General features: G+C 39.5%; 1 protein-coding gene across 1 annotated transcript; it reads right to left on the reverse strand.

The window, feature by feature from the left end:
* Positions 1-19,456: 19,456 nt before the first annotated feature.
* Positions 19,457-19,940, reverse strand: LOC128651490 (NADH dehydrogenase [ubiquinone] 1 alpha subcomplex subunit 6-like). The gene has a single exon (XM_053704527.1). It carries the CDS (start codon positions 19,912-19,914, stop codon positions 19,528-19,530), a length of 387 nt encoding a protein of 128 aa, XP_053560502.1. The 5' UTR covers positions 19,915-19,940; the 3' UTR covers positions 19,457-19,527.
* Positions 19,941-24,787: the final 4,847 nt, after the last annotated feature.

Consider the following 24,787-nt stretch of genomic DNA (forward strand, 5'->3'; position numbering starts at 1 on the left):
TTACAAACATAATAAAAATATTACAACAATTTTAAACTAATTACACCTACTCTAAGCCCCCTAATAAAATAACAAAGCCCCCCAAAATAAAAAATTCCCTACCCTATTCTAAATTAAAAAAGTTACAAGCTCTTTTACCTTACCAGCCCTGAACAGGGCCCTTTGCGGGGCATGCCCCAAGATGTTCAGCTCTTTTGCCTGTAAGGAATTGTATTTAATTAATTTATTGATAGTGTAGTGTTAGGTTAATTGTAGGTAATTGTAGGTAGTTTATTTAATTATTTTATTGATAGGATAGTGTTAGGTTTAATTATATCTTAGGTTAGGACTTATTTTACAGGTAATTTTGTTATTATTTTAACTAGGTAACTATTAAATAGTTCTTAACTATTTAATAGCTATTGTACCTGGTTAAAATAATTACAAAGTTACCTGTAAAATAAATATTAATCCTAAAATAGCTATAATATAATTATAATTTATATTGTAGCTATATTAAGATGTATTTTACAGGTAAGTATTTAGCTTTAAATAGGAATCATTTATTTAATAAGAGTTAATTTATTTCGTTAGATAAAAATTATATTTAACTTAGGGGGGTGTTAGTGTTAGGGTTAGACTTAGCTTTAGGGGTTAATACATTTATTAGAATAGCGGTGAGCTCCGGTCGGCAGATTAGGGGTTAATAATTGAAGTTAGGTGTCGGCGATGTTAGGGAGGACAGATTAGGGGTTAATACTATTTATGATAGGGTTAGTGAGGCGGATTAGGGGTTAATAACTTTATTATAGTAGCGCTCAGGTCCGCTCGGCAGATTAGGGGTTAATAAGTGTAGGCAGGTGTCGGCGACGTTGAGGGGGGCAGATTAGGGGTTAATAAATATAATATAGGGGTCGGCGATGTTAGGGCAGCAGATTAGGGGTACATAGGGATAACGTAGGTTGCGGCGGTTTACGGAGCGGCAGATTAGGGGTTTAAAAAAATATGCAGGGGTCAGCGATAGCGGGGGCGGCAGATTAGGGGTTAATAAGTGTAAGGTTAGGGGTGTTTAGACTCGGGGTACATGTTAGAGTGTTAGGTGCAGACGTAGGAAGTGTTTCCCCATAGGAAACAATGGGGCTGCGTTAGGAGCTGAACGCTGCTTTTTTGCAGGTGTTAGGTTTTTTTTCAGCTCAAACAGCCCCATTGTTTCCTATGGGGGAATCGTGCACGAGCACGTTTTTGAGGCTGGCCGCGTCCGTAAGCAACTCTGGTATCGAGAGTTGCATTTGCGGTAAAAATGCTCTACGCTCCTTTTTTGGAGCCTAACGCAGCATTTGATTAAACTCTCGATACCAGAGTTAAATTTATGGTGCGGCCAGAAAAAAGCCTGCGGAGCGTTAGCAGCCCTTTTACCGCCGAACTCCAAATCTAGGCCTTAGTGTACTAAAACACACCTCACATGGATGTGGATGACAGTTATATGGTAAATAACAGAGGACAAGATTTATGGTGAACTATAAGAATATTTATTTCTTTTTAGGCTTCTTGGATGAGGGGCTGAGGTGACTGTAGTGGATTTCCTTGGTCTCCTGGTTTGAGAAGATTCTGATGTTTCTGCTGGTGTGCTGGCCACAGATGATAGGCTGGAGGCAGTGTCCTGCTGGTGTGTAAAGTGCTCAACCAACACACCCAAGAGTTGATTTTGTTCTCTCCACATATTGTCCATTTGCATCTGTATATCAGACAGAATTTGCATCATCTGTGATTGGTTATGAACACTTGCACTTAACAATGCTGCTATGTCCCTCTGTAGCTCTATGGTACGTTGTTGTCTCCTCTCTTGGCTCCTGATGAACCTTTCATGGTTCCTGAAGAACCTCTCTTGGCCTCTTTGTATGTTCTCCGTGCTTGTTATGAGCCTCCTCTGGAGTGTAATGTATTCCTCACCCAGGGTTGAATAAAATGCATCCAAAGGCTTTTGAGCAGCAGGGCTTCTAGGTTCTTGTGTGGCAGGGTCACCTGCAACTGCTGTTTCTTGAGGTGCAAGGCCAGCTTCAACTGCTGGTTCATGTGGTGGTGGGCCAGCTTCAACTGCTAGTTCATGTGGTGGTGGGCCAGCTTCAACTGCTGGTTCATGTGGTGGTGGGCCAGCTTCAACTGCTGGTTCATGTGGTGGTGGGCCATCTTCAACTGCTAGTTCATGTGGGGCAGCTGTAGAATCTGCCAATGGTGGAGCTCGTCCAATTGCTGAGGATGGTGGAGCTTGTATGGTTGGTTGATAGTCCCAATGATGACGAGTGTGTGACCACTCAGCCTGTCCAATTGGAACTTCCTGTGACATTGTGTGTGGGTGAAATCCCTGACTGCCATGAGATCATGTTGTGGGGGGGGTAAATACATGGACCCTTTGTGGCTGTCTTGGCTCCCCCTCAAAGCCAAAGGGAGGATATTCCTCTGGCCAGGAATCTTGCCAGGGGTCATATGGCAATGGTGGTGGCATCACTCCCGGGTCCTCAACTGAAGCCATACAACCATGCTCATGACTGGGAGCATACTGTTCTTGCAGTTGCCTGAAAGGTGGTGGCGGTGGTGGCATGGATGTTTGCATCCTTGTGAAAGGAGGTTCTGTGAAGGAGTCAAAGGATGAGATGAATTAGTAAAGTCAGATATATGTCCACGTGGGCATACAATATACATTGATACATGCTAGGGCCTATACTGATTCTCATGTCAAACTCTATGACATGTGTCCTGTGTTAATCTGAGACATGTTAGTATTGCACTATTCCACCTCATATCATGAATTGCATTGTATTGAGTAGCATTAATGTCAAATATAATTGTATATGTTTTTGTTAGCAGGCCAAATACCATGCTCCTCTTTGTGTACATGAATGTGTGATATTAAAGGATGTTATATCTCAAATACATATAATACTGGTGTGTGGGATGTTACTCACCAGCATGATGTGCTGTGGTTGCAGCCCCTGAGTCACGAGCCCCTGGAAGTCCACGGACTGCTGTGATACTCAGGGACCTGCGTATCATCTCCTACCAGGTGTTATATTCAATATCCAGGGATGGACCACCACCTGTTCCCCTCTGGTGTATAGCTTCCTGCCCCATCTTTTCTTTGACCCACCTCTTGCAGTCATTCCTCCGCTTTTTCAGGCCCTCAACATTCCTCCTCTGCGGGGCCACACTGTTGACGGCATCCTCTACCGCCAACCATGCAGTTTTTCTCCTTTTGGCACTTCCTTTCCCTTTCTCCTGCCCGAAGAGGGAACTGTAATTGTCCATGATGGCCTGAACTAGGGCAACATTTTCCTCAAATGAGAAGTTGGGAAATCTCAGCCTTTCATCCTCCATGAACACCTGGCTTGCTCCCTGTGATGTCCCTGGTGTGGGTTCCTCCCTATCCTCTCCCTCCTCCCCCCTTCTGTCCACATGTGCACCCTCTGTCCCTCTCCTAGATGTGCCTGGTCTCTGGGGCTCTCAGGCATCTCCCCTCCTATCATCCCTTCTAGCTCTCCCTCTCCCCACTCCACTTACTCCCTGACGGGGACCCCACTGCTCCTCCTGTCCTCTCCAATACTCCTCTCCCTGCCACTCCTCTCCCCTCCTCCCCTCCGCCCTACCTCTCCCTGCCACCCTCACACTAAATCACACTACACACACTCAAACTCACTCCCAGTTCAGTCACACACAATCAAAACCAAACACTCAGCCTATCACACTGTGAAATTCAAATAAAATGTGTGAGGTGTTAGAAAAAAAAGTGTGGTGTATTTGTATGTGTATGTATGCAAAATGTGTGCAATATGTAAAAATATGTGTAAGTGTACAAGCTTAATCAAACAACAATGCGACCTAACTAACTCCTCTGTTTGCACCTCTCTCTCTACTCTAACTAATCCTCCACTCCAGTGCAGTGTGCTGTAGCTCAAACAATCCAAACACAATGAAGAAAATGGCGGCTGCGCATGGGTTTATATATGAATTTTGAATAGCGTAATTACGTGTCGCATTTATATTTGAAATTGCGCTTCATTTTTACGATTGTTATCCTAATTTGCATAAAACTACTCTTTATTGACACTTTCCGTGGACAAAATACTGGCGTAAGTTACTTGTGACGACTAAAATGTGTATTTGTGCACATTTCAGAAGATCGCCAGTTTGTCCTACTTACGCCAGTTTAGCATCTAACGGCGCAGTATATGTAATACCCCGATGTGCGAGATGAAATTACGGGCGGCGCGGGTTCCCACGCTTATGCCGAAACCTGTGCCATATATGTGATCGCGCCCATGGTTTCTAGACACTTTGAAATGGCTACCAAACTCTGCCCACTGATGATGTCTCTACCTGAGCTGCATTGGGCGTCCAATCACAAAAGCCTCACTAGTTGGATTCAACAGACTGTCAATACTATTCAGCAGAGTGTCCAGATGCAGATCAATGGACAGAATTTGGTGGCCATTCCAAAGTGGCCAGAAATTATATTCTTTTTAAAAAACGTTTCTACTCTTTCTGCTGCATGATATAGTAAGGAGGGCAGGAGGATATATTCAGCTTAATCTAAGGTAAGACTTTAAGGTGACTAAGGTGTAGACTGTGCCTTTACTCTTTTAAGAGACATTGTGTACACAAGAGAAGAATAATTGATAAAGCCCATAAAACCGAACAGAATTTTCATATTTATAATTCCAAAAAGTATCTTAATAATGAGATAAATCTCAAGATCTAGATAGAATATATATAGGGCAGTGAGTTAAAGGGAACTGGGGTTCAGAGGATAACTGTTTCTTTAAAGAAATTGAATCTGATAAATCGACAGTCTGTTAATAAAAAAAGTCATAAGCCAAACTGCATCACATGACCTATCTGACTTACATAATGTACATATACAAGTAAAGTTTCCTAGGGTCCATCAGGCAGTGTGGTTCTAGAAGTTTTTGGGGGACTTTGGGGGTGGGAGAGTGGAAAATTCATAACTTGCAGAGAACCAAGAATCAAGGACTTAGTCAGGGAGTGGTATGGACATGTTTTATGAGTGCAGTCATGGTTGAAAGTGTTACTGAGCAGTCTAAGTGAAATTAGGTGGTTTTGTGGTGTATCTAAACATGAAGGAGGGACAATTTTTACACTCCTCCTAAGCCCAAAGAGGCAAGTGGAGGCACAAAGTAAAATATTGAGATACCCACCAATGAGCTCACAAACCAGAAATCCGAGTTTAACAAATGTGACTTATGTGTAAGATACCAGCAGTTACTGAAAAAGTTACTGAGAGTTGGGAATAATTAGTCAGTGCTTTCTTTCAGGCTTGCTGTATTCTCTCAGCAAAATATAATATGTAAAGGATTATTGAAATGGAGATTTATGTTATCTATATTATGTTTTGATGTGAGTTAATTGGCAATAGGAAGAATAGGACTTGATTAAAGCTTCCCTAATGACAGCTGTAAAAGTTTACAGCAGGGTCTATCTGTAGGATTTGCATGTAAATCCCATCTGGCATAATGTAAAGAGCGCATAAAAGTGTTGATGAGGCAATATATGACATATAGTGTATAGTGTAAATAATGAACGATGCTCTGCAAGTGGACATAGATTTTATCCATAAATCTAGAGCGACAAGCAATTCCTTTATAACCCCTTATCCACCAAACAGGTTTATGAGTCCTCTCTGGCAGCTAAAGAGTTATTAATACAAAGTAATACATAACTACTGCACAAAATATATGTCTGTGCAAATGGGAAAAAATAAATTTATATACTTATACATATCTTTTTGCCTGCAGGTTTCTACTGTGAGCTTTTCTCCACATACTGCTCTTTATTTAGCGTTCTGTTCAAGTGACTTCAACTCCAGCCCTCAGCTTTTTCAGTAGCTGAGTCAGGTTTATTTACATCCATTATAAAACCATTTAAAATAATTTTCTCTGGTTTTTCATAGGGTTTCCAAAGTCAAGGCCATTCCAATCAGTACTCAGATTATCACTGATGGTTTTCTAGCTTGTTCCACTAAGGTTCTATGCCAACAATGGTGAGTGCAGTAAAATCTCCAATTTCAGATAGAACAGTGGGGTGTAACTCCAGTCCACTTGATGTTCTTGCTTCTTATAGAAAAACAGGTTCTGTTGCAATGTAGAAAATTGCTATAAACACTGTTGCAAACATGGCTGCCATAGAGTCCTAAAGACACAAGCACACTCCTGTGCTTCTGTAAGCCTACCTAGGTTTACTCTCCAACAAATAATACCAACATGACAAAGAAAATGTGTTTATAGAAGTAAATTGGAGTTAATTTTTGTAATTGAGTGCTCTATCTAAAGCCATGAAACATTCATTTTGACTTTAGTATCTCTTTAAGAGGGCATTCTATTGTAAGAAAATAAATCTCCTTTAGTAAGTATTTTATTTTTAGACAAGGTTGCACACCTAGAGAACTAGGTCTAATTCTAATAAACCATATTTTAGACAATGTAAATGGAAGGATTTTTATTAAAATAAAACGTTCTAACAAAATTCACAATTTATTTTTAGACTATAATGTATGAGTCAATCAGATTACGTCAGTAATCAATTAAAGCTGGATAACACTCATTTCTAATAATTAGCATGAGATAATTAACAAAAAGTCCATTTGAAAAGCACACAAATGTATTGCAGATTTCATTAGAAGCATATTTACAAAAGTGCCTCTTTAAAAGTTATCATAGAATGTTCTACAAATGTATCTGCCCCGCAGGAAAAAGGTACTAGGACATACAATTATGGTCCTAGGATCTTTTTCAAGGTCCATTTTTTTATACCTCATAATAGATTTTATATTTATTTTTACTATGAAATAATCCTAATCTGTATATGAGACTAAACCCCCAAATCAAGGCATTGACATTTATGGTCACTTGACTTGTGATAAATGGGCATTTCGATTTAGGCAACTCCCAAAAAGAAATCAATAATTCTGCTGTATTCTTTGCATTTATTTCATAATGAAAATCGAAAGAACGAATGATTGCCTAACAAAAAATAGTTCCTTCATTCATGTAATTAAAAACATTACTCTGGGGGCAGGAAAAGCTTTTCTAAAGGGTTCAAACGTTCAAATTTACACAATTCAGGCAGGAAACTATTCAACACCTATATTCAGCAATGTCCCTGTTAGTTGATTGATTTCAGTTACAGCTAAACTCTTTTTTTTTCTGCTGCCAGCTTGTAGCAGTAGTGCTTGCTACTACTTTTAACTTTATTCAATTGTAAGCTGCTTTTCAGCTACTACTAATCTGCCCTGAATATATTCCCTATAGGAAATAAGGGGTTAATGAATTTCTGTTCTCAAAATGTAGCTGAAAAAATGAGCCCATGGACTAGTCTTGGACTAAAGAAATAGTTTTTTTTTTTGTTCATAATTAATGTTTATTCTAAAAAAAAATTGTCTGTGCACATATACTTTATCATCTATCTATCGATCTATCTATCTATCTATCTATCTATCTATCTATCTATCTCTCTATCCATCTATCATCTATCTATCTATTATCATCTATCTATCTATTATCATCTATCTATCATCTATCTATCTATCTATCTATCTATCTATCTATCTATCTATCTGTTATCTATCATCTATCTGTCTGTCTGTCTATCATCTAACTATCTACCTTTCTGTTAATCTGCCTGTATAGCTCTTTTATCTGCCTGTCTATATGTTTCAGATTCTAATGAGGGAAATGGATTGCTCAGGTGTAACAGACGTCCCTTGACTTTATTTTTTTTATTATTTACTTATTGTTCAGTTGATTTATTCTATAACAATCTCTAACATAAAATGTATTACATGAAAATATTCTAAAAGTCTAGGCTACTCCGGGAGCTATGAATAGAACACAAGTGAGTATTCCAGAATGATGTTCAAAACTGAATCTGGCAAATCTCTTAGTGCCTTAATGTGATCTTGTATTTCCCTAAGGTTTACATAGAACTATCTAAAAAGCTGATTATTGTTCATAATTGATTAAATATGTAACACAATGATCTGATATTCAAATAATATTCTCTAGAAAATGATTTTTTCACATTCTAGTCTGCCCAGTAATGATTGCTAATTCTCCTTCTGCATAAATATTCGTAGACCATTTCACTCAAGGTTATATCACCATTTCCGTTGTAAAATAACCATTAAATAATAGAGGGATTGTATTCCTTCATAAACCCTATGAATAAAAGTCTGATTTGTACAGTGACTACATGAAATTGAGGCAGTGAAAATATTAGCACTGTAAATATTAAACTACTTAGTTTTAAAAAAAAAAAAAAAAAAATCGATTCTCTTATGTATATCTGAAGGAAGGCAACGTTTCTCCAATATAATTTCCTTTATCAGATGGCAATTAAATGAAAAGGCAAAGAATACTAGATGAATTACAGAGGTTTTTATGTGAGGCTAGATGGGAAGCTGTTAAGCATGTTTATGGTGTCTTGTCTTGTGAGACTATACTTCTCCAATTAACAAAGCAGCAAGTTTTTCATAGGAATGACCTTGTTTGCTTAATCCAAACACAAACAGCTGTCTGTATCATTATATTATTAATTTTTCCTGAAGGCAACAACTTGTTGCATGGTTGTGAAACTTACAAAATATTCAATATACAAAGATCAGATAATTGCTATACATATGTAGTATTTATCCGAGTTGCTAAATTTATATTGCATTGTTTGTGTTATAATATTATTTTCATTTTATGGGATATACAATATATGATGATTATTATTATTATCATTTATTTGTATAGCGCCGCCATATTCTGTAGCGCTAGGTACAATGATAGGGGTACACAATGACAAGGAGTTGTGATAAAATACAAAACATAACAAAACAAAATAATAAATCTAATACAGGAGGAAGAGGACCCTGCTCCGGAGAGCTAACAATCTACAGGTTTAGGGTGTAGAGACATAGGGGCCTATCTATCAAGCTCCGAAAGGAGCTTGACGCCCCGTGTTTCTGGCGAGTCTTCAGACTCGCCAGAAACAGCAGTTATGAAGCAGCGGTCACAAAGACCGCTGCTCCATAACCTGTCCGCCTGCTCTGAGCAGACGGACAGACATCACCGGAAATTAACCCGATCGAGTACGATCGGGTTGATTGACACCCCCTGCTGGCGGCCCATTGGCCGCGAGTCTGCAGGGGGTGGCGTTGCACCAGCCGCTCTTGTGAGCTGCTGGTGCAATGCTGAATACGGCGAGAGTATTGCTCTCCGTATTCAGCGAGGTCTGGCGGACCTGATTTGCACTGTCGGATCAGGTCCGCCAGACCTTGTTAAATAGAGACCATAAGGTTGGGGTAGCTTAATATTGTTTAAAAACTACAGAGAAACCAACTAACATGATAAAATTCAATTTGAATATCATAATTATATAAAAAGAGAGTTTGTTATTAAGAAATATGAACTCTAATGTAGAATAATAATAGAGATATTTTATCTATCTATCTATCATCTATCTATCTCTCATCTATCTATCTAACGTTCAATGTATTTACTGCCTTTGCGTATATATTTATCTTTGCTAAAGACAAAAGGGACAGGTTTAATTAAAAATGAACAATTGCACTTAACAAGGAGTTTCTGGGTATAAAGTTGCAAGGTTAGCGTAATCAAACTTATAAAAAATATTCTCTATTTTTTTTTATTTCATGGTCCATTAAGTTTCAATTGAAGTTGACCCAAACACAAAGGCACTTCTAATTCTTCATTAAACTGAATGCGCCTAAAAAGCACAAGGGGCGCTAAGGAGGTGTATATAAGAATATAATGTAGACTTGGGAGACCAAAACGGTGAAACAAAATATACAAAAATAACAATGAACAGTGAATCAGAAAATAAATATAAATCAAACACACAATGAAAGAGTTAAAAGGAAAGTCAAGTCTAAAATAAACTTTCATGATTGAAATAAGGCATGTAATTTTAAACAACTTTCCAATGAACTTTTATCACCAATTTTGCTTGTTTGGTATTCTTAGTTGAAAGCTAAACCTAGGTAGGTTCATATGCAAATTTCTTAGACCTTGAAGGCCGCCTCTTATGTGAATGCATTTTGACAGTTTTTCCTCACTATAGGGCGTTAGTTCATGTGTCATATAGATAACATTGAGCTCACACACGTGAAGTTATCTAGGGGTAAGCACTGATTGGCTAAAATGCAAGTCTGTCAAAAGAACTGAAATAAGGGGGCAGTCTGTAGAGGCTTAGATACAAGGTAATCACAGAGGTAAAAAGAGTATTAATATAACTGTGTTGGTTATGCAAAACTAGTGAATCTATACTATAATCAGGTTTGTAACAAATCCGTTGGTGTCGCCAGTTGCGTACGCATCCTCAAAAAAATGTTGGCAGCGCCAACAAGAATTCACACTCATTGTAGGCGGTTAGGTTTTTTTCTTAATACTTATTGCGGGCGGTTAGGTTTTTGTTTTAATGCTTATTGCGGGCAGTTATTTATTTTTATTTTTTAATACTTATTGCGGGCAGTTATATTTTGGGGGTGATTTTTTATTTTTATAGGGGTATTAGTTTAGGTTTAAATTTTTTATTTTGGATACCTTTGTTTATTTTTTCTGTAATTTTTAGTTTTTAGTTTTTGTTTTTTTAACTCTAGCTTGGGGGTTGTAGTTTTTAAACATAGACTGCCCTCTGGACAGGCTTATCGCCTAGTGGGTAATAAAGGGATTATCTATTTTTTTAAACAACAAAAATTCTGGTGTTGACTGTCCTTTTAAGTCCAATAGAGAACAAATATATAACTCAAAATATAGTCTATCGCCTAGATTACAAGTTTTGTCGGTAAAAACTTGCGGGGCTAACAAACCTTTTTTTTCCAGCGCTTACTTTAAACAACGCTGGTATTACAAGTTTTCTGAATGGCTGCATTAGCCTCAGAAAAGTGAGCGTTGAGCAAATTTAGCTCCACTTCTACCTGTAATACCAGCGTTGCTTACGGTAGCGGTAAGCTGGCAAAACATGCTCATGCATGATTTCCCCATAGGAAACTTATTGCGGGCAGTTAGGTTTTTCTTTCACTACCCTGCCATTTTCGGAATCCACCTGGATGCATCAAAGACAAACAGAGCATTATAAAAACAAAAACCTAAAAGCCCCCAATAAGCATTAAAAAAAAAAAAAAAATAGCCGTCCGCTATAAGTATTAAGAAAAAAACCTAAACCACCGCAATTTTTTTTTTTAAAAACTAACCACCTGCAATCAGCTCTTTTTCAAGCCCCCAAAAAACCCTAATCTAAAAAAACCAAAAAATAACAACCTAACACTAAGCCCCAAATAGGTACTCATGGTTCCTGAAGTCCGGCGGAGAAGGTCTTCTTTCTTCCAGGTGGGTCTATCATATTCTTTCTTCATCCAAAGTGAAGGCGGCGCGGAGCAGAGGTGTGGAGCGGTCTTCCCAGATGTTGCGATCCTCTGCGACGCTTTTTGTTGGAGTGGAGGCTCCTCTTCATATTTATTGGGGTACCTTGCATTCCTATTGGCTGAAATTTTTTAAATCAGGCAATAGGATGAGAGCTAATGAAATCTTATTGGCTGATTTGAACAGTCAATAGGATTTCAGTAGCTCTAATCCCATTGGCTTATTTAAAAATTTAGCCAATTGGAATACAAGGTACCCCAAATTGATTGGGGTACCTTGCATTCAATCTTCAGTCAACGATGGACATCAGATGAAATGGAGTCTCCATGCCGTCCGAGGAATGTCTCCACTGCCACCAGCGATGAACGCTGCCGTTGAGGACTGCCGCTGAGGATCCAGGCTTCGGGAACACAGCTCCGCACCTCTGCGCCGCCTTTACTCTGGATGAAGATAGAACATGATGGATCCGTCTGGAAGAAGAACTTGTCCGCCGCACTTTAGGATAGCAGTGAGTACCTATTTAGGGCTTTGGTTTAGGCTTTTTTATTTTAAATTTTGGGGTGTTTTTTTTTTAGATTAGGGATTTTTTGGGCTTGAAAAAGAGCTGATTGCCCATAAAAGGGCAGAAAAAGAGCTGAATGTCCTTTTAAGGGCAATGCACATACAAATGGCCCTTTAGGGGCAATGGGTAGTTTAGTTTCTTTAAGTGTTAGTTTTTTATTTTGGGGGCTTGGGGGGTGGGAGGTTTTTTACTGTTAGGGGGGATTTAGTATTTTTTAGAGGTAAAAGAGCTGTTTAACTTAGGGCAATGCCTTACAAAAGGCCCATTTAAGGGCTATTGGTAATTTAGTATTAGATTAGAGGGTGTTTATATTTTAGGGGGTGATTTTTTATTTTTATAGGGGTATTAGTTTAGGTTTAAATTTTTTATTTTGGATACCTTTGTTTATTTTTTCTGTAATTTTTAGTTTTTAGTTGTTGTTTTTTTAACTCTAGCTTGGGGGTTGTAGTTTTTAAACATAGACTGCCCTCTGGACAGGCTTATCGCCTAGTGGGTAATAAAGGGATTATCTATTTTTTTAAACAACAAAAATTCTGGTGTTGACTGTCCTTTTAAGTCCAATAGAGAACAAATATATAACTCAAAATATAGTCTATCGCCTAGATTACAAGTTTTGTCGGTAAAAACTTGCGGGGCTAACAAACCTTTTTTTTCCAGCGCTTACTTTAAACAACGCTGGTATTACAAGTTTTCTGAATGGCTGCATTAGCCTCAGAAAAGTGAGCGTTGAGCAAATTTAGCTCCACTTCTACCTGTAATACCAGCGTTGCTTACGGTAGCGGTAAGCTGGCAAAACAGGCTCATGCATGATTTCCCCATAGGAAACAATGGGACTGAGCTGGCTTAAAAAAAAACAACTAACACCTGCAAAAAAGCAGTGTTCAGCTCCTAACGCAGCCCCATTGTTTCCTAAGGGAAAAGTCTACACCTAACACCCTAACATGAACCCCCGAGTCTAAACACCCCTAACCTTACACTTATTAACTTCTAATCTGCCGCCCCCAACACTGCCGCCACCTACATTATACCTATGAACCCCTAATCTGCTGCCCCTAACATCACCGACACCTATATTATATTTATTAACCCCTAATCTTCCGCCCCAATGTCGCCGCCACCTACCTACACTTATTAACCCCTAATCTGCCGACCGGACATTGCCGCCACTATAATAAATGTATTAACCCCTAAACCGCTGCAATCCCGCCTCACAAACACTATAATAAATTGTATTAACCCCTAATCTGCCCCCCCAACGTTGCCGCCACCTACCTACAATTATTAACCCCTAATCTCCCGCCCCCAACGTCGCCGCTACTATAATAAAGTTTTAACCCCTAAACCTAAGTCTAACCCTAACACCCCCCTAACTTAAATATAATTTAAAGAAATCTAAATAAAATTACTATAATTAAATAAATTCTTCGTATTTAAAACTAAATACCTATAAAATAAACCATAATATAGCTACAATATAACATAGTTACATTGTAGCTATTTTAGGATTTATATTTATTTTACAGGCAACTTTGTATTTATTTTAACTAGGTACAATAGCTATTAAATAGTTAACTATTTAATAGCTACCAAGTTAAAATAATTACAAAATTACCTGTAAAATAAATCCTAACCTAAGTTACAAATACACCTAACACTACACTATCAATAAATTAATTAAATAAATTAACTACAATTATCTAAACTAAAATACAATTAAATAAAGTAAACTATAGTACAAACAAAACCCCCACTAAATTACAAAAAAAATAAAAATATACAAGAATTTTAATCTAATTACACCTAATCTAAGCCCCCTAATAAAATAAAAAGCCCCCCAAAATAATAAAATTCCCTACCCTATACTAAATTACAAAAGTAATCAGCTCTTTTACCAGCCCTTAAAAGGGCCTTTTGCGGGGCATTGCCCCAAAGTAATCAGCTCTTTTACCTGTAAAAAAAAATACAAGACCCCCCCAACATTAAAACTTACCACCCACACACCCCTACTCTAAAACCCACCCGATCCCCCCCTTAAAAAAACCTAACACTGACCCCCTGAAGATCACCCTACCTTGAGCCGTGTTCACCCAGCCGGGCCGAATTCTTCATCCAATCCGGGCGATGTGGTCCTCCATCAGGCAGAAGTCTTCATTCAAGCGGGGCAGAAGAGGTCCTCCATCCGGCAGAAGTCTTCATCCATCTGCGGCTCCATCTTCAAGACCTCCGACGTGGAACATCCTCCTCGGCCGACGGACTAACGACGAATGAAGGTTCCTTTAAATGACGGTAGATTAGGGGTTAATAAGTGTAGGTAGGTGGCGTGACATTGGGGGGGCAGATTAGGGGTTAATAAATATAATGTAGGTGTCGGCGATGTTAGGGGCAGCAGATTAGGGATTCATAGGTATAATGTAGGTGGCGGCGATGTCCGGTCGGCAGATTAGGGGTTAAATAATTTTATTATAGTGTTTGCGATGTGGGGGCCGTCGGTTTAGGGGTTCATAGGTAGTTTATGGGTGTTAGTGTACTTTGTAGCACTGTAGTTAAGAGCTTTATGTTCCGGCGTTAGCTCATAAAACTCTTAACTACTGACTTTTAAATGTGGTAGGAGTCTTGGAGGTAGAGGCTGTACCGCTCACTTTCTCCAAGACTTGTAATACCAGCGTTAGGCAAATCCCATTAAAAAGATAGGATACGCAATTGACGTAAGGAGATTTGCGGTAGCCAAAAGTCGCAGAAGAAAAGTGAGCTGTACACCTGTACCTGCCATACTCGTAATACCAGCGGGCGTTAAAAATCAGCGTTAGGACCCCTTAACACTGCTTTCTTAGGCTAACGCAGAACTCATAATATAGCAGTATGTTAGTCGTGCGAATGGTGCAGGCAGCTCCTCTTCTCAACCCCATATGGTGGAATTCATAAACCTCTGTGAATAAAAGAAAACAAGAGGGCGCCTCTGCAGGGCTACCACTGATAGATTTATTGCGTGAATACCATGGCCAGCTCTTACAAAAAAGTCACCCAGGTAAATACTGAAAGGAAGCAGCAGCATTAGCGTCGGGAAACGTGTTGCAAATTCATTTTTTTCCATTTTTGTATTTTAATAAAAATCTCATTTTTGGGGATTTTTAACAAACGGTTTGAGTTTGTTTAAAACTTTTTAGCCATCCTGAGTAGGATCAAGACAAAGTGGCTTAATAGAATTATTCTCACAAAGTGATATGTGGGAGGCAGCTAGCTAGGGAGCTGCTAATATTCCCAGCCTGCGTAATCTGCACTGTTTTAGTGTGTTGCTTTTATGAATATATCTGCTGGAAGTGTATGCTGTGTGCTTGTTAACTGTGTTCTTATTTTTATATATTTCAGACAGGCAGACATACGGACAGACATGCAGTCAGTAAGACAGACAGGCAGTCATGCCGGCAGAGAGACAGTCATACATGCAGACATACAGACAGACAAGCAGACAATCAGGAAGACAGACAGACAGGAAGGAAGACTAAGAGACAGACATGCAAACAGAATGACAGATAAACAGTCAGTAAGACAGACAGGCAGTCATGCTGGCAGAAAGACAGTCATACATGCAGACATACAGACAGACAAGCAGACAATCAGGAAGACAGACAGACAGGAAGACTAAGAGACAGACATGCAAACAGAATGACAGATAAACAGTCAGGAAGACTAACAGACAGGCAGACAGGCAGGCAGACAGACAGACAGACAGACAGATAGATCACCAGTTATAGTTTAATTTATGGACTGTAAAAAGGTGAGAAAAAAAAAACTTCTTCCACTGTGAGTGTAGTATAGGTTTCTCCCACAGGAAACCTACCCCGTCAATGTTTTCTACTGGGACAGAGGACTCTGGGTAAGAATATGCAAATTATCCATAAAAAATACCTCACTTTTATTCTATCACACAGATTCCCTCATGCCAGTGAAGCGCTGCTCTAGCTTTTGACAGGATATGCATGTTTGTGCATAACTAATCCCTAGAGACAATTGCTCACTGTTTAATAAAGACAACTCTCATCGCTCTAATGTTTTATATCACCAGCCCCATAAGCATAAAAGTTTTATCATTTTCTGCACAAGAACATACAGTTAAACAAAAAGCTGTTGACCTACTTTAAATGCAGCAGAGAAAAACACGTACAACTACACAATGCAAATAATGTGTAAGAAGTAATAACAAGTATATTTGCATTTGGTAGGAACTATAAATAATCAGCATAATCAGGTAAACGCTAATACTGGTGCACCGGTTACTGTACTGTGGGTCTGATACTCATTATTATGGAAAGACACGTTTCACCCTTTTATGAAGACGCTGAGAGAATTGGGACTGGTGATCTTCTAGAAAGTTTTGTTGCATCTCCAGCACTGAACTTTTGTTTGATGGATTATGCAGACTGTGCCAGAAGACTATGTAATATCATTCTACACAGTTAAAACTAAAGTGACAAAGCCGGCAACGCTACAAGTATCTGGCCTGAAGAGAAGTGACACCTATGTTCTCTCCCTAAAGCATAAGGAGGTTGGCACACTGCTAGAATAAAAGGCAAAAATAAAATAAGCCGGAGACAGGGGACTGCACAAAAGAAAATGGTAAGACAAGTAGAATGACAGGAAAAACAAAGGAACACAAAGGTATAAAAGTTTGACATATACACACAAAAAGATAAATGCCTCACAGCAATGTATTTAACATAAACCACACAAAGCCTGGTGCATTCAAGAAAAACATTCAAAAAGAGATGAAGAAGCAATCAGGATACTCAGGGATTCAAGAGAGAAATGATATGTACATGGTGTTAGCATTTACATCCATTTCTGAGTTTGTTTCTATTTAAGTGTAAGTTTGCTAGTATCAGCATCACAGACTAGTGTGAGCCTGTGGGTTTGTTTGCATCAGAGTGTGCCTGTAGGTGTATGTGTATATTTGTGTGGGTTTGTGTGTGACTGCAGGTGTGAGTGTGTGTATTTGTGTGGGCTTGTGTGTGACTGCAGATGGGTGTGTGTATCAGTGTGGGCTTGTGTGGGACTTCATGCAGAAGAGTGTAAAAGTGTTGGCTTTTGTGTGACTGCAGCTATGTGTCTGTATCAGTGTGGGCTTGTGTGTGACTGCAGCTATGTGTCTGTATCAGTGTGGGCTTGTGTGTGACTGCAGCTATGTGTCTGTATCAGTGTGGGCTTGTGTGTGACTGCAGATGGGTGTGTGTATCAGTGTGGGCTTGTGTGGGACTTCATGCAGAAGAGTGTAAAAGTGTTGGCTTTTGTGTGACTGCAGCTATGTGTCTGTATCAGTGTGGGCTTGTGTGTGACTGCAGCTATGTGTCTGTATCAGTGTGGGCTTGTGTGTGACTGCAGCTATGTGTCTGTATCAGTGTGGGCTTGTGTGTGACTGCAGCTATGTGTCTGTATCAGTGTGGGCTTGTGTGTAACTGCAGCTATGTGTCTGTATCAGTGTGGGCTTGTGTGTGACTGCAGCTATGTGTCTGTATCAGTGTGGGCTTGTGTGTGACTGCAGCTATGTGTCTGTATCAGTGTGGGCTTGTGTGTGACTGCAGCTATGTGTCTGTATCAGTGTGGGCTTGTGCGTGACTGCAGCTATGTGTCTGTATCAGTGTGGGCTTGTGTGTGACTGCAGCTATGTGTCTGTATCAGTGTGGGTTTGTGTGTGACTGCAGCTATGTGTCTGTATCAGTGTGGGCTTGTGTGTGACTGCAGCTATGTGTCTGTATCAGTGTGGGCTTGTGTGTGACTGCAGCTATGTGTCTGTATCAGTGTGGGCTTGTGTGTGACTGCAGCTATGTGTCTGTATCAGTGTGGGCTTGTGTGTGACTACAGCTATGTGTCTGTATCAGTGTGGGCTTGTGTGTGACTGCAGCTATGTGTCTGTATCAGTGTGGGCTTGTGTGTGACTGCAGCTATGTGTCTGTATCAGTGTGGGCTTGTGTGTGACTGCAGCTATGTGTCTGTATCAGTGTGGGCTTGTGTGTGACTGCAGCTATGTGTCTGTATCAGTGTGGGCTTGTGTGTGACTGCAGCTATGTGTTTGTATCAGTGTGGGTTTGTGTGTGACTGCAGCTATGTGTCTGTATCAGTGTGGGCTTGTGTGTGACTGCAGCTATGTGTCTGTATCAGTGTGGGCTTGTGTGTGACTGCAGCTATGTGTCTGTATCAGTGTGGGCTTGTGTGTGACTGCAGCTATGTGTCTGTATCAGTGTGGGCTTGTGTGTGACTGCAGCTATGTGTCTGTATCAGTGTGGGCTTGTGTGTGACTGCAGCTATGTGTCTGTATCAGTGTGGGCTTGTGTGTGACTGCAGCTATGTGTCGGTATCAGTGTGGGCTTGTGTGTGACTGCAGCTATGTGTCTGTATCAGTGTGGGCTTGTGTGTGACTGCAGCTATGTGTCTGTATCAGTGTGGGCTTGTGTGTGACTGCAGCTATGTGTCTGTATCAGTGTTGGCTTTTGTGTGACTGCAGCTATGTGTCTGTATCAGTGTGGGCTTGTGTGTGACTGCAGCTATGTGTCTGTATCAGTGTGGGCTTGTGTGTGACTGCAGCTATGTGTCTGTATCAGTGTGGGCTTGTGTGTGACTGCAGCTATGTGTCTGTATCAGTGTGGGCTTGTGGTAGAGGGGTCATAGGCGGACTAGTGTAGATCTATGTAGCCTTCGCTCCGGATGAAGATAGAAGATGATGGAGCCGCCTGGAAGAAGACCTTCTCCGCCGGACTTCAGGAACGGTGAGTACCTATTTAGGGCTTAGTGTTAGGATTTTTTTTATTTTTTTTTAAGATTAGGGATTTAATGGGCTGGAAAAGCAGTAAAAGAGCTGAATTCCCTTTTAAGGGCAATACCCATACAAATGCCCCTTTAGGGGCAATGGGTAGTTTAAGTTTTTTTAGTGTTAGTTTTTTTTTATTTTGGGGGGTTTGGTGGGTGGGGGGTTTTACTGTTAGGGGGGAGTTAGTAATTTTTAAATGTAAAAGAGCTGTTTAACTTAGGGCAATGCCCTACAAAAGGCCCTTTTGAGATCTATTGGTAATTTAGGGGGTGTTTTTATTTTGGGGGGCTTTCTTATTTTCATAGGGATTAGGTTTTTTTTTTATTTTTGATCATTTTGCTTATTTTTTTCTGTAAATTTAGAGTTTTTTATTTTTTTCTAATTTTAGATTATTTTTTTGTAATTTAATGTCAGTTTTTTTTACGTGTAACAGTATTGGGGTTAATTCAGGGGGTGTTAGGTTAGGGGGCTTAGTAATTAAATTAGTGAAAATTTCAAGAGTCCAGCACCTGGGATCCAAGGTGTGCAAACAAGGGGGCACTGCACAATACCCCCAGTCAATATAGCAAAAGATGATAGTCGCACCACCAAGTTCAATGAATGAATTTCTTTATTGAGCCAAGACAAAAAAATAGCAACGTTTCAGACACAAGTCCTTAATCTTGCATACAATTATTTATTTTTTTATTTTTTATTTTTTTAAAGTAGAAGTTTATTAGCAGCCGGATATAGAACACACAGCACTTGTACACTTAAGGATCTTGTCCAGAGTAAAACTTGGAGAGGAAATCTGTGGGGCGCGGAGTTTCTGTCTCATGGAAGTAACGCATAATGTGTGTCCTCTGCTTCCACACCTTGATTGTTTCTTCCAAATCCATCTTGCCCTTAATAATAAGCATATCAATCACTCTGGGGTCTGTAATATGAGCGCTCCTCTGGAACATTTCCCGGACCTTGTTGCGCCCCTGCTTCACGCTTATATCCAGTTGGAAGACATGGACTGTATTGGGCACCTCCCGGTACCAAGCCCGGTACAGCTCCCGCGCACGCCGCTTGGCCTCCCCCAGATCCCGGCTGAGCAGAGGTCGGACAGCTCCGGCGGTTCGTGCTGCAGCTGAGGTTGCCTGGGACGCCGCCATATTTGACCGGTCACTGTCAGCTCCGGAGCAACTATAACCAATTTGTGTTGTGGGGGGATTGGTGGTTTAGGAGTTAATATGTTAATTAGGTTTATTGCAACGTTGGGGTTTGGCGGTTTAGGGGTTAATAGGTTAATTAGGTTTATTGCGATGTGAGCGGTTTGCGGTTAAGGTGTTAATATTTTAATTATGTTATTTGTGGATTAGGGGTTAATTACTTTCAGATAGATTACGAATTTTCAGCGCTATAAGGAAATTAACGAGCGCCACAAATGCGTTGTTAATTCACCTCCCTATAGCGCTGCTATTACAAGTTTTTAAACACCCAGCTTGCGTGGGCGATATGGTGGTGTTGAGCTCCATACCTCACCCAAATACAAGCAGTGTTTTGACGTGCTCGTGCACGATTTCCCCATATACATCAATAAGGAGAGCTGGCAAAATAAAAGCCTAACACCTGCGATCGCGGAAAAAAAAGCTCCGTAACGCAGCCCCATTGATGTCTATGGGGAAAGAAAAAGTTGCGTTTAAACCTAACACCCTAACATAAAAACCCAGTCTAAACATGCCTAATATGCTGCCCCTAACATTGCCACCACCTACATTACAGTTATTAACCCCTAATCCTCTGCCCCTAACATCGCCACCACCTAAATAAAACTATTAACCCCTAATCTGCCGCTCCCGATATCGTTGCCACCTAAATACACTTATTAACCCCTAATATGCCGCTCCCGATATCGCCGCCACCTACATTACAGTTATTAACCCCTAACCTGACGCCCCCTGGTTGCTGAAGAATAAAGTTTCCCTTTAAGTGACGTCATCCAAGATGGCGTCCCTTACATACCGATTGGGTGATAGAATTCTATCAGCCAATAGGAATTAAAGGGGAAAAAATCCTATTGGCTGTTGCAATCAGTCAATAGGATTGAGCGTTCATCCTATTGGCTGTTGCAATCAGTCAATAGGATTGAGCTCACATTCTTTTGGCTATTCCAATCAGCCAATAGAATGTGAGCTCAATCCTATTGGCTGATTGCAACAGCCAATAGAATTTTTTCCCCTTTAATTCCTATTGGCTGATAGAATTCTATCAGTCAATCTGAATGTAAGGGACGAACATCTTGGATGACGTCACTTAAAGGGAAACTTCATTCTTCTGCGACCACCGGAAGAAGAGGATGCTCCGCGCAGGATGTCTTGAAGATGGACCCGCTCTGAGCCAGATGGATGAAGATAGAAGATGCCATCTGGATGAAGACTTCTGTCTGCTTGGATGAAGACTTTTGCCGGCTTTGATGAGGACTTCTGCCCGCTTGGATAAAGACTTCTGTCCGCTTGGATGAAGACTTCTGCCATCTGGATGAGGATGGATGTCCGGTCTTCAAAAACAGTAAGTGGATCGTCGAGTGTTATGTTTTTTTAAGGGTTTATTGGGTGGGTTTTATTTTTAGCTTAGGGTGTGGGCAATGTAAAAGAGTATGCCCATCCAAATTCCCTTTTCAGGGCAATGGTTAGCTTAGGTTTATTTAGATAGAATTTTGTTTTGGGGGTTTGGTTGTGTGGGTGGTGGGTTTTACTGTTGGAGGGTTGCTTTTTTTACAGGTAAAAGCTGATTTCTTTGGGGAAATGCCCCACAAAATACCCTTTTAAGGGCCATTGGTAGTTTAGTGTAGGCTAGGGTTTTTTTATTTTGGGGGGGAGGGCTTTTTATTTTGATAGGGCTATTAGATTAGTAATTTGTTTTTATTTTTGATCATTTCATTTTTTATTTTGTGTAATTTAGATAATTGTATTTTATTAATTTAATTTATTTTATTTTATTGTAATGTTAAGTTTTAGTGGCAGGTTAGATTTTATTTTACAGGTAAATTTGTATTTATTTTAGCTAAGTAGTTATTAAATAGTTAATAGCTATTTACTAACTAGTCTACCTAGTTAAAATAAATACAAATTTACCTGTAAAATAAAAATAAAATTTAAGCTAGCTACAATGTAACTATTATTTATTTTGTAGCTAGCTTAGGTTTTATTTTATAGGTAAGTATTTAGTTTTAAATAGGAATTATTTAGGTAATAATTGCGAGTTTAATTTAGATTTATTTTAATTATATTTAAGTTAGGGGGTGTTAGGGTTATGGATAGGCTTAGGGTTACGTTAGGGTTAGGTTTAGGGGTTAATATATTTATGTAGTGATGTGGGAGGCCAGAGGTTTAGGGGTTAATAGTTTATTTTAGTATATTTCGTTGTGGGGGGGCTTGCGGTTTAGTCGTTAATAGGTTTATTATTGCGGCGGTATGGGCGGACGGCAGATTAGGGGTTAATAATCTTTAAATAGTGTTTGTGATGCGGGAGGGCGGCGGTATAGGGGTTAATATATTTTTTAAGTGGTGGCGATGTCCGGAACGACAATAGGGGTTAATAAATTTATTATAATGTTTGCAATGCGGGAGGGCCTCGGTTTAGGGGTTAATAGGTAGTTTACGGGTGTTAGTGTACTTTTTAACAGTTTAGTTATGAGTTTTAAGTTACAGCTTTGTAACGTAAAACTCATAACTACTGACTTAAGATGGCGGAACAGATCTCATCATTTTAGGCTGTACCTCACAGCAAAACTCGTAATACCGGTGCTATGGGAGTCCCGTTGAAAAAGGACCTTTTTAAAAGTGCGGTAATGACGTTGCGTGACGGCCAAAAAGGTGTGCGGTACACCTATTCTGACAAGTCTTGTAATAGCGGCGTTAGGGAAAAAGCATCGTTATGAAGCATAATGATGCTTTTTCACTCATAACGCAAAACTCGTAATCTAGCTGTTTATTATTTTGCGATGTGGGGGTTTGTGGTTTAGGTGTTTGTTAATACTTCGTGCGGGAGGTTAGGGTTTTTTTTTGTTATACTTCGTGCGGGTGGGTAGTTTTTTTTTATTATACTTTGTGCGGGTGGTTACGTTTTTTTTATTTATTTCTTGGGGGGGGCGGTTACGTGTTTTTTCGATATTTCGTGTGAGCGGTTGTGTGTGTGTTTTTTTTTTTTTAAGACTTCGGGTTTGCCTACGCTGCATCCAGGTGGATTCTTTTGGCTGCCTTGCGTTGCACAGCCAACATTCCTTTGAGGATGCTTGCGCAACTGGCGACGGCGACAGACACGTTACAAACGAGAGTATAGTATAGATTATTTTTATTATTATTATTATTATTATTATTATAAGAGAGGTAGCATAAATATTAATTCACTAATATTTATAATGCATCTCTGTGGGCAATTTTATCAAAACATTTATGAAAGAATCACAAACCAATAAAAGCAGAAGCAATGCTAGCATAAGTTATTTAGGATTTATGAATCAGTTGAAATTAAAGAGGAAAATAGACCCTTTTAAATATTTAATTACTAAGAAGTGGATTATACTTAGCACAGACTACAATGGTAATTATAACTCTGTAGGATATTTTATTTAAGATTATCCATCTCCAGAGAAATATTTGTTATTGCTGCTAAACAATATTTCCCTGCCCCTTAATGATAGATTTCTTACTAGCAGTAGAAACAAGAAGCTATTGCAGAGGTACTTGGCTCTAATTAATAAGATAAATACAATATTTATTTGCATGAGAGGTTTGCTACAGTATAATCATTTATTTTCTTTTTTTAATAACTTTTTAATTTTCTTTGTTACTATCTATCACATTGAACAAATCAGTGATCTATATCAGAGTTCAAAACAATAATTGCAGTGAGGACAGAATATTTAATGTCCCCTTCATAATTCATTTCTAAATTTGGCTGTCTGAATTTACCAAGAGGTGCAGAGTCCAGGCGTAAGACCATGGGTTTTGAGGACAATTTAAACTGATCAGATATTCGGAACAATAGCTCTCAAAACATTTCAACCTCTATCCGGGCTTAAGAAAAACTCATAAGCTTTCAGCACGAATTAGTCTGGCCTTATTATAAAATCAAAATTGGGGTCATGCAGAGCAGAAATTGAAAAAAATAACATAGTTTAGAGTGATTGAGATATTATTACCCCTAGAGGCTACCAAATGAAGGAATAGTGGTATACTGTGGCATACGATTTATGATAGAACATGTCATATGAATCCATAACGATAACTGCAACATTGAGAGATACTAATATATTATCCAGAGTGCAACAGATTGTGCTATGGGAGACGCTTGCAAAGTCACCTTATATAACCCAATATGTCATTCTCTTACTGTAACAAATGACTACAATTCACATTGTAATGCCTTGTATAAACACAAATAACACATGCTGATCAAGGCCTCTAATCAGATGTGAAAGAAGCCCATCTGTGAATAGTCTGAATATCAGGGGTGAATTATAGTTTACAGCAATAAGACCCTGTATTAATGTAGCAATTTTAAAGATCCATAGTTTTATCAAACCTCTCATATATTATATATCATTTGGTATTCTCCCTACCATATAAATTCCCTTGTTTCTATAGGAGAAATATTTGATTGCCCACCCCCATCTCAAAGATACACAGCCACACCAAGCCCCACCTCCAGACTTCATAGCTTCGCCTATGAGGACACTCCATTGTCTGAGACTCTGCCCTTAACCTTCTGGTAAAAAAAAAAGTTAGGGTTTCAATGTATCATTGGACCCACAATGATACCCAGTCACACCCAATCCCGCCTCCAGACAGCCTAACTCCACCCATGAGGATACTCCCCACTCTGAGACTCTGTGTTTAGCCTAATCCTGATTCCTAAAATCTAATGTAGAGAAATATGCCTAGGGCACGCTCATCCCAAAAGATACAGGGAAACACCCACCCCCAGACTATTTTAATCCATCCATTAAGGTACTCCTCCTGCTTTAATTCTACACTGTGTTTC

The sequence above is a fragment of the Bombina bombina genome, chromosome 3 (assembly GCF_027579735.1).
Source record: "Bombina bombina isolate aBomBom1 chromosome 3, aBomBom1.pri, whole genome shotgun sequence".
Lineage (NCBI taxonomy): Eukaryota > Metazoa > Chordata > Amphibia > Anura > Bombinatoridae > Bombina > Bombina bombina.